At 46.2% G+C, this 10,491-nt stretch overlaps 1 protein-coding gene across 1 annotated transcript; it reads left to right on the forward strand.

Annotated features, from left to right (window-relative positions):
- The first annotated feature begins 5,026 nt into the window (after positions 1 to 5,026).
- On the forward strand, positions 5,027 to 9,665 carry LOC115093793. Its single transcript, XM_029606054.1, has 2 exons — positions 5,027 to 6,116; positions 6,306 to 9,665. Exon 2 carries the CDS (start codon positions 6,703 to 6,705, stop codon positions 7,975 to 7,977), a length of 1,275 nt encoding a protein of 424 aa, XP_029461914.1. The 5' UTR covers positions 5,027 to 6,116; positions 6,306 to 6,702; the 3' UTR covers positions 7,978 to 9,665.
- Positions 9,666 to 10,491: the final 826 nt, after the last annotated feature.

Raw genomic sequence — 10,491 nt, forward strand, 5'->3', positions numbered from 1 at the left:
GGGTGGGGGAGGTCCCCCCTCGGCAGGGAAGGCAAATTTAGCCCGGGGATCGAGTCCCCAGAGCTTGGCCAGGCTGTTCCCGGGTCGGGAAGCCCGGGAACGGTGGCCATTTTGGATTTTTTATCGGCTCCATTTTTGGAGCTCCCTGGGGCTGGGGGGCCAATGTTTTTGCAGCTACCCCCAATTTGAGCCCCCCAGCCCCCAGGAAGGGTTTTTTGTCTCCCCCCTTCCCCTCCCCCACCCGGGATATTTGGGCTCTCTTTCTGTGTGCATTTTCCCTCCTGCTGCATAATTCCCCTTTAGCGTGCATGCAGGAGGTGGTGGACGGTCCCCCCCGGCCCCTCCCCCCCAGGACAGAACAAGATTACAAAAAAAAGATTTTTAAATAAATGATTATAAAATGAAATCACATTTCTCCACTCCGTGCCGCTGACAGTTCGGCCGGCTACAGAGCCCCCGGGGTCCCTTGGGGCGCGGGTGGTCCTGGTGGTGTTCCCCTCCCTGAGCCCCCAGCGGATCTGGTACTCCCGGATCCTATAGCCAATCTGGTTGCGTAAGCTCCCTTCCACTCCTGGTGCTCCGGTCCGGGCGGGTTTTTGGGTTTCGGCAAGCGCCTTCCCCTTCCTCCCATACCCAAACAGTTGCGCCTGAGGCATTGGCAGGCTCCCCGCTGGGCCGTGCCCTGAACAAGTTCTCCCTCCCGGTGGCATGCTTCGTTTAAAAAAAAAAAAAAAAAACCCAATAGTCCCTTCGTGGGCTACTTAGTGGTCATGTTTCAGGAGGGGTTTTTCCCGGCTTTCAAGCGGCCCCGGTACGCCTGCTCGAGGCTCCTGTGAAGCGCACTTTGGAGTTCTAGTGCCGGGGGTGGGTTCCACTATTTACTGCAGTTTCCTGCTGCGGGCAGGTCTCAGATGGGGTCAACATGACTTCACTCTGCGCCCAGGACCTCCCGTGGCCAGAAGCTGCGCATTCGACCCTTCTCTGCTTCCAGCCAAAGGCGATTGCCTCGGTAATGTCCGCCACACGGCTCCTCTAGCTGCACCACTGGTCGGTTGCTCCAGCGTCCACAGCCCGGTGGGGTACGTTGCCGTCCAAAGGTAAACTGTTCCTTGTCCAGGACCTTGAGAATCTAGGGATTCCTTAGGGGAAAGTAAGGGCCCTCAGCTCCCGGTGGCCCGTCCGAACCCATCCCGGTCCCTTATAACCTCTCGTCCATGCTTTGGGACCAGAGGCAGTATACCCCACGCAGGCACGGTGACTCCTCAGGGGGTTTTTTCCTTCTTGATCGCAGTTTTTGTTGCAGCATTCTTGTGGGCGCCATCCCTTGCGCGATAGCCCACGCGCTCAATCCTTCCGCCTGCACACACTCTGGAATTTCCTTACCTCATTCTTCAGTCCCCTTCTGGGCCGGTCGCCTTTCCCCTGTTCTCCGTAGACTGGGTTCAGATCCTGTCGGACCTCGACGTTCAGATCCTGTCGGACCTCGACGTTCAGATCCTGTCGGACCTCGACGTTCAGATCCTGTCGGACCTCGACGTTCAGATCCTGTCGGACCTCGACGTTCAGATCCTGTCGGACCTCGACGTTCAGATCCTGTCGGACCTCGACGTTCTCAGAGATGGGTAAGTCTTCGCTTTCCTTGGGTTTGTCGGGATATTTTTCTGTTTTCCCTGTGCGGTTGGTCCCTGCGACACGGTGGAGCAAACCCCCGCCAAGCTCCTGTGTCTGGGTGCGGAGGCCCCGGTTCCAGACAGCTTTCTTGCCGCAGGCCACTGTTCTATCTTCTTTGTTCAATCTTAGACCTCACAAGGGTCAACTGGGCTCTCACGGTTCCGCTTCTCCGCAGGGGCACCCTGTGAGCATACTCGTGCCGTCTTGCCCTGGGGCATTCCTCGTCCCCCTCAGTTTTTTTTCACAGTGGCATATTCCATTTTCCTTTTCTCGTGGCTTCCATAGTCTCTTCGCGTTTGCGCCCTCCGCCGGGACTTCGAGTTCCGGGTGCTTCCCTTTGGTTCGCGACGGCGCCTTGCATCTTCACCTATGTCTGGGTGTCGATGGCAGTAGCTCTCCGCCGGACAGGACTCCTCGTCTACTCTTATCTACATGCCTGGCGTGTCAGGGCCATTGCGGAGGTTCTTTGCTGGCGGTCGGTGTATCGAGTGCTAGCTCTTCTCGCGTCTCTGGGGTGGATACTAAATTTCTTAAGAGCTATCTTCAGCCCTTCCCGGAGTTAGAGTACCTGGGAACCCACTTGACACCCGGGTAGGCAGGGTCTTCTTGCCTTGCGCGCGAGTTCTCCAGTTTTTCGGCCAGTCTGAGTCTGCTCTTGCTGCCTTCTCCGATGGCTTCTGCCTGCCTGCAGATCTCGGGCTCCTTGGCCCTTATCGTCGATCTAGTTCCTTGGGCTTTTCCTCATATGCAACCGTTCCAGACATCTTTGCTGTCCCGATGGCAGTCAGTGGCAACACGGTTTCACTCTGTTCTTCCGTTGTTTGGGCTCTGCTGTCGCCGCTTTGCTGTGGTAACTTTCCCTCCCTCATTTGCTACCAGGACTGCCTCTCCAAGTCCCTCAGTGGGCGATAGTAACCGTGGTCACCTGTGTCTCGGGCTGGGGTGTGTTCTGCCTCTCCCAGTATGCCCAGGGGATCTGGCCAGCGGCTACGTCTTCCTGGCACATCAAGCGGTTGGAGGCTCGGGCGATGTTCCTCACTCTTCTGCAGTTCCTTCCCCTCATCCGCGGCGAGATGATACAAGTCTTATCCGACAACACCACCGCCGTGGCTTCCATCCGTCGCCCAGGAGGCGCCTGCAGTCTGCTGGTGGTCCTGGACACCAGCCTTCTCTTCGTCTGGGCCGAGCGACATCTACAGTGCCCAGCGATCTTCCACTCCGTGGGTAGGAGAGTGTTTAGGCTGATTCTCAGTTGTCCGTTGCTCGCTCCCGGGACGTGGACACTCTTTGTTGCAGCCATGGTTTTTCTCATCGACAGGTGGTCCCCTCTCACCTGGGCTTCTTGGCGACTCTTCGCAATACCATGGCAACTTGGTTCTTCCGCTGCAGGAGCCACAGCTCGGCGGGCGTGGAGCTTCTTGCTCTCCCTTAACCGGCGGGCGTCCTTCTCTATGTGTGTGGTCTCTGGTCGGGAAAGTTCTCAGGCAATTAGAATTCCATCTGGGTCCCGTGCTTCTCCTAGCCCCTGAGTGGCTGCGCGGGCCGTTGGTCACGGATTCTCTTCTCAATCTAGCGACGGACGTACCTCTGCGGCTTCGCCATCTTCCTCGGCTCCCTAGTCAAGGACCTGTATTTGCTGTCCAGGCCAATCGCGCTTGTTTAGCGGCCTGGCCTTGAATGACTATGTCTCTGGCACAAGTGCTATTAGGAGGAGGCCTTCTCCGCCTGACTGCGGGCCCGGATATGGTCGACTTCTCTGGACTACGTGCGTATCTGGAACGTTTTTGAGGCTGTTTGTGTGAAGTCGGGTTTCTCAGCGTACTCCGCCCCGGTCTCGTTAGTCTTTTCTTCTCCAAGACAGCCTCTCCGAGGGTCTTTCCTCTCGTTCTCGGCACGTTTGTCTCCCCTCTCGGCTCTCTCCTGGGTCGGGTGGAAGGTCGTCACTGAGCAGTCACCCGGCTGCGATTTTCTGTTTCATGGGCGTCCAACATCTGTCTGCCTTCTCCGCCGCTTGCCAGTCGTAGAGTTTTCATCTGGTTCTTTTCGCACCTTCTCTGCGGCTCTGTTCGAAACTCTCCGTCGCGCTACCTTGAAGGCTCTTCCGCTTCAGACCGGTTTTCTGGTCTCTCTCTCTCCTACTCTTCAGAGTTCGGAGATCCTAGCGCTGTCCGGTCGGGAACCTCTTTGCGTCCTTCCGACTCCGGGGTATCTGTCGTATGGGCCCTTCCTTCTTGGTGCAGGTTCTTCTAACCTCCATGTCCTCCAGTCGGTGGAACTCCCCGCGTTCCCTTGCGACTAGTGACGTTCGTTGTTACCTCAATGCCTTTCGAATTCTACGTCGCTATCTCCTCATTACTAATGGCCTTCATGTTTCGGTCCATCCTTTGCCCTCTTGAGTGGGTCCAATCAGGGTAAGCCGGCTTCTGAGTCTGCTATAGTGCTGGTTGAAGGCAGCGATCTTCTCGGTTTATCTTTGTCATGTTCGGGCGGTTCCCGAGGATCTAACAACTCATTCACTGCGTTTTCGAGCTACTTCCTGGGCGAACCTTCAATTGTTTTCTCCGTAGGAGTTTTGCAGTGCTGCCACTTGGACGTTCTTACCTACTTTTGATCGACACTTCCGCCTGGCTGTATGCGCTCCGCTCTTTGGTTCTTTTGGTCTACCAGTGCTTCGAGCGGGACTGTCTCAATCCCACCCGGTTTAGGGGAGCTTTGGTACATCCCACAGTCTGGACTGATCCAGGTACGTACAGGGAAGGGAAAATTAGTTCTTACCTGTTAATTTTCGTTCCTGTAGTACTACGGATCAGTCCAGATGCCCTTCCCTGTTTGTCTCTCTCTCTGTCCTCTTGAAGCTTGTTCTTGCAGGATGCAGTTCTTTTTAGACGTACTTTTGGGCAACAATACTGAGCAAATACATCGGAAGCCTTGGTTGTCCAAGTACCAAGTATATGCAAGAGCAGTTAGGCATAACTTGTTTGTTCATTGTTCTACCGTTGCTCTATTGAGCTTTATGGTTGTTTGCTTGATCCTACTCTGGTTTTGTTATTTTCTGCTTTGACATTCGTTATACTGAAGGGTTATAGCTAGGCTCTGTCCTCATATAGGATATCCTTCAAGTTTTAGTCTCTCCACCTGCTGGAAAGGAGGCTCAACCCACAGTCTGGACTGATCCCTTGTACTACAGGAATGAAAATTAACAGGTGGTAACTAATTTTCCTTTATCCTTTGCAACACGGCTTTAGAAAATATTTTAGCACCGAAACATTATTAATCTCTCTAACAGACGAGGATTTGATAGTGGAAAACACTACATTATGGTACTAATAGACTTGTCAGCATTTGACACAGTAAACCATATCATACTACTAAAAAGGCTTGAAGAAATAGGACTACAAAACAAAACAATCAACTGGTTCAGATCCTACCTAAACAATAGATTCTTTCAAGTACAGATAAACGCAATATCGGACAAAATAGAACTAAAAACAGGAGTCCCCCAGGATTCAGCACTATCAGCGACACTATTTAATGTTTACCTGCTTCCCCCATGTCACCTCCTGGCAGGACTAGGGGTCAAACGTTACATATATGCTGACGACATTCAACTAATTTTACCCGCAGATGAATCAATTGAAAAAACATTAAACCTAGCAATGATGTACCTAGATATAATTAAACAACTACTAAACCAAATGGAGCTAGTAATTAACATCGAAAAAACGGAATTTATACGCCTTGAACAAAAAAACATTGTTGATTCAGACCCCCATCAGACTTAAAAATAATTAGACAGTGGAACTAGCCGAGAAAGCTCGGAACCTAGGTGTAATAATTGACACGGAACTCAGCCTTAAGCAACACATATCACTGAAAGTTAAAGAAGGCTATGCCAAACTTATGGTCCTCAGGAGACTAAAACCATTATTATCCCAAACACACTTTCATACAGTCTTACAGGCACTTATATTTGCTAGCACAGATTACTGCAACACACTATTTCTGGGATTACCGTATTCAACTATAAGACCACTCCAAATCTCACACAACTCTGCCGCCAGAATACTTACTGGTAAAACTGAGAGATCACATTACTCAAACACTTGCGGAACTACACTGGCTGCCAATAAAACAAAGGGTACAATATAAAGCACTCTGCACAATTCACAAACTAATGAAGAAAAAGCTGATTGGTTAAATACAGCACTACTCTTACATATCCCCCAGAGGAATCTTAGATCAGCCAATAAAGCCCTTCTAACCATCCCTTCAGTAGGACAGCTAGACTGACCCAAGTTAGAGAGCGAGCACTATCTTTAGCTGAACCGATATTGTGGAACACAATGCCTCTGGAAACTAGAGAGATTTAAAACTATTAAAAAAAAAAGTTTAAAAACTTGGCTTTTCAAAAAAGCATTTTATAGTGAAAATGGAGACTAAGGGAGGTAGGAGGAGAAAGCTATCTTTATTACCTGCACAGCTTGCCCAGGGGTAAGCGGTGGCTTGCCCCAACGGAACTTTAACAACTTTGCTGTTTCGCTGTTTGCTGGACGAGGGGCGCTTCCTGCTTCCGGGAGGAGGCGGGACCCGGACTCTTACCCATAAAAGTTAGTTCGTGGCTGAGCTCCACCGAGGTAGGAGGAGAAAGCTATCTTTATTACCTGCACAGCTTGCCCGGGGGTAAGCGGTGGCTTGCCCCAACGGAACTTTAACAACTTCGCTGTTTCGCTGTTTGCTGGACGAGGGGCGCTTCCTGCTTCCGGGAGGAGGCGGGACCCCGACTCTTCTCTATATATATCTACATTACAGCGGCGCGCAGCTAAAGCCGCGCGTGCTCAAGGGGCGCACGCATTAAGGCTTTGCCGGGCTTCGCCGGACTTGCCGGATTGCTGGACTTAGCCCTAAGATGTCTTAAGTGTGGAACTTAGCGGACGTTCTCCTATCTTCAAGAAGTGTTTATTCTTGTTTAATATATATTTATGCAACTTCCATTACTTATTCTGCCCTAGGTATTGTTATTCTACCGTTGATATGCCACACACTAAAAGGAAGGCCAAGACACGGCCTCCTAGTGATGTGATTAACACAGAGGGTGGGCAGAAAACAGTTCTGGAATGGCTCGATCCCCAAATTCTCCCAGGAGGGCTGGCCGCTGTAGGAGAGTCACTGGAACGGGGTGCTGCTCCTCTGGCCATTGAGGCATCTATAAGCTCGGGAGCTCCGACACCACCACCTCCTCCTGCTAGAGAGGGTGTAGCAACCCCAATACAGGCAGGAGTTTGTCAAATAGACATATTTAATTCACCAGAGGCAGAGAATGGAATAGTTCAGTCTAAGGGTATATCAGAAATAGAAAAGATATTTAGACCTCAAGGTAGTTTCTTGCAAAGTCCCCCTAAGGAGTATAGTACACCTAAAGAGGATAAAAGTGATAAAGATAAGAAAGAAGGTATCAAAGTAGTTATTGACCATGAGAAAGTTTTAAAAAAACCGACATGTATTACACTGGAAACACTATGGAATTGTATGGTAAAACTTGATTCTTCAATTAATAGATTAACAGAAGTAGTAATGCAGACATCTACTTCATCAGTATCAAATACTGCTGAACTTCAACAACAAAAAAAGGATTTAAGTGTATTAGAAAAAAGAGTATTACAAACTGAAAAAATTCAAACTCAACAGATAGTATCTGGAGAGGATGTGAATAAAAGATTGGAGGTTTTAGAAAACACCGTGAGATCTTTAAACTTACGGGTCAATAACTTTCCAATAATAAGAAAAATGAACCCCATTGAACTATTCAGGGCTTATTTGATACAAATTTTAAAAATTCCCAAGAAATGCCTCCCTGTCATCATAAAGGCATATTACCTAGGTGGGAAAATGAGAAAAATGAATAAATTAGACCAGAACCAGAAACAAGAAGCAGATAAAGAACAGGAAGAGGTTAGTAACTCTATAGATTTGTCAGAACTATTACAAAAATCTCAAGATGAGATTGTAATAAAATCCAGAGGGTTACTATTAGTACAGTTGGCTTTTTCCACTGATAAAGATCTTGTAATGAGATCCTTTTTCCAAAATAGGTCAAGTACCTATTATGGAGAAAAAATCTGGATATTTCCAGATTTGATAAAGATAACCCAGATTAGGAGAGAGAATTTCTTACAATACAGGGGAAAAGTCTTGGAGAAAGGAGGATATTTCAATTTGAAATATCCGTGCAGATGCATCATTAAACTTAATGGTAACAACTATTCATTCACGGATCCTGTGGGATTAAAGGATCTATTGGCAATGTAATGATCGGATTAGGAAATATATTGGGATTGAATGCATAAGTTTCATGGTATGTTGTTTGTTTTTCCCTTTATTCCGTTCATTTAAGGAGAAGACACTTCTATTTGCCTTAATTAAGTCCTATAAAAGCCAGGAAATATTGTTTTTCAAATAAATAATGTTTTTTCAGTTTTTTTTCCTTTTTTTCCTATTTTTCTGACCAGTTAGGACTGTATTTCCGATTGTAATGTTAAATTTGTTGTAATTTTCATTGAAAATAAAAGAGAATTAAAAAAAAAAAGAAAATGGAGACTAAGGAATATGAAATTGCAGGCATCTGAACATTAACACACAGCACAAAGTCACCTAGATGCGTATTTGTATATTTTATTATTTTTTTCTCTCATACTAAATTATTAATGCTAGATAGAGACAGTATAAAGAAATATACTTGTATGGTTACCCTATTAATCATATAAATGGACAAGATCCAGGTCACCTTTCATATAGCTTGTATTTTTAAAACATATAACTGAAACTTTTTTGGCTCTTTGTAAGAAAGTATTAATCAAACTGAATATTAAATATATGTGCCTATCTGTAAACCGATGTGATGGTACAGGACCAAACGATGGTATAGAAAAGATTTTAAATAAATGACTCCCTTAGTGTGGCTGCTGGTACCTAACTTAGAGGATTGTTTAATAATGGGAGCAGACTTTAATTTTGTACAAGATCCAGACCTAGACAAGCTTCACCCACTGAGTGATAAGATTTCTAGAGGAAGGGATATTTCTTATTTAAACTCTGAAATACATCTTATTGATACATGGAGAACCCTTCATCCATTGGAAAAAGACTACACTCATTTATCCAGGGCACATGCCACATTCTCCAGAATAGACTATTTGTTAACTTCTAGGAGGGATTTATCTAGGGTGGATGACACTGGGATTGGTGAGATAAAAATTTCAGATCATGCACCAATATGAATGTGCTTACTGGGAGAGGGAGAAAAGGCTCACAGTATTTTTTTTTTTAATTCCCATATTGTCTGGCCACTGATCCACATTTCCAGGATTATTTAAAAAACAAAATGGGCGGATTATATGGAACATAACACCTTACGTCTGGATGACCCAGTTTTCTTTTGGCAAGTGGCCAAAACATTTTAAGAGGTGGTATCATCTCATTCATAATGAGAAGGAAAAAGATATGGACAAGAATATACTTGTTTTAGAAGAGAAATTACATCAAAAAAGAAAACTGGCTACTGCGAATACAGTGGCCAATAAAGAGGCTTATATTTTAGTACAAATAGCATTGAATACACTTGTGCAACAAAGAGCCAAAAAGAGTTTTATATTATAAATGTAAGCTGTACCAGCATAGTAAGAAGGCTGGCAACATCTCTCCCAAAACGTTTGCTTCTCTTTGAAGAATTTGGAGAGCTCTCGGGTCTTCGACTTAACAGAAATAGGATATGACAGGGTTTCAGATTTGACTGTTCAAAGGAAATTGGGTGGGGGATTTTCAGTTGAAATGGGCACCTGGACCCTTGGGACTTAAATTAACTCTAGATTTGAAGAAATTATACTCATTAAATATTTCCCCTCTTTTTTTAGTAATGAAAGAGAAGGTTACATGTCATAGAAACATAGAAGTGATGGCGGAAGAAGACCATACGGCCCATCCAGTCTGCCCAGCAAGCTTTCGCAGTTATTTTTCTCATACTTATCTGTTACTCTGACCGCTGTGGTCAGGGTCCTTATTGGTAAATTTTTGGTTCTAATTTTCCTTCCACCCCTGCCATTGATGTAGAGAGCAGTGCTGGAGCTGCATAAAAGTGAAGTATCAAGCCTAATTGGTTGGGGATAGTAACCGCCGCAACAAGCAAGCTACTCCCATGCTTATTTGTTTTCCCAGACTATGCAATTCAATACTAGTTGGTAGTTGTCTGAATGTAAATCTTCATATCTTCATTCCCCCCCCTGCCATTGAAGCAGTGAGCTGCGCTATATATGTATTCAAAGTGAAGTATCAGGTGTAATTGGTTGGGGATAGTAACCGCCGCAACAAGCAAGCTACTCCCACGCTTATTTGTGAATGCAAATCCTTTGACCCACATTTCCTCTTGCTGTTGAAGCATAGAGCAATGTCAACAATTACTACTTTCATTAATTGGCCGTGTCAAACTTCTTAAAATGGTATTTCCGAAATGGTTGTACACAATTCAAACTTTGCCCTTTAAAGTGTTACAGAAATATTACTCAACTGGATAAATTGTTACTGAATTATCTCTGGAGGGGACAGAAATCTAGGATTTCACTTGCAAGATTGAAGAAGGAGTGGTCACAGGGTGACTAGGGGAATTCCAGATCTGAGGAAATATAAGTTGGCTAGTTTACTGAGTATCATGCAAAATTGGCTATACGATACCTCTCAGTATGTATGTATCGAGAGTGAAAAAGCTTTAACAGCTCCAATGGATTTCAAATATGTGTTGTATGTGGCTCCAGATAAGTTGCCCTCAAGGTC

This window comes from Rhinatrema bivittatum, chromosome 6, assembly GCF_901001135.1.
Source record: "Rhinatrema bivittatum chromosome 6, aRhiBiv1.1, whole genome shotgun sequence".
NCBI classification, from domain to species: domain Eukaryota; kingdom Metazoa; phylum Chordata; class Amphibia; order Gymnophiona; family Rhinatrematidae; genus Rhinatrema; species Rhinatrema bivittatum.

Excerpts from the sequence above, each read along its gene's own strand:
- LOC115093793 (XM_029606054.1), top strand. The coding sequence starts at position 6,703 with ATGCCACACACTAAAAGGAAGGCCAAGACACGGCCTCCTAGTGATGTG.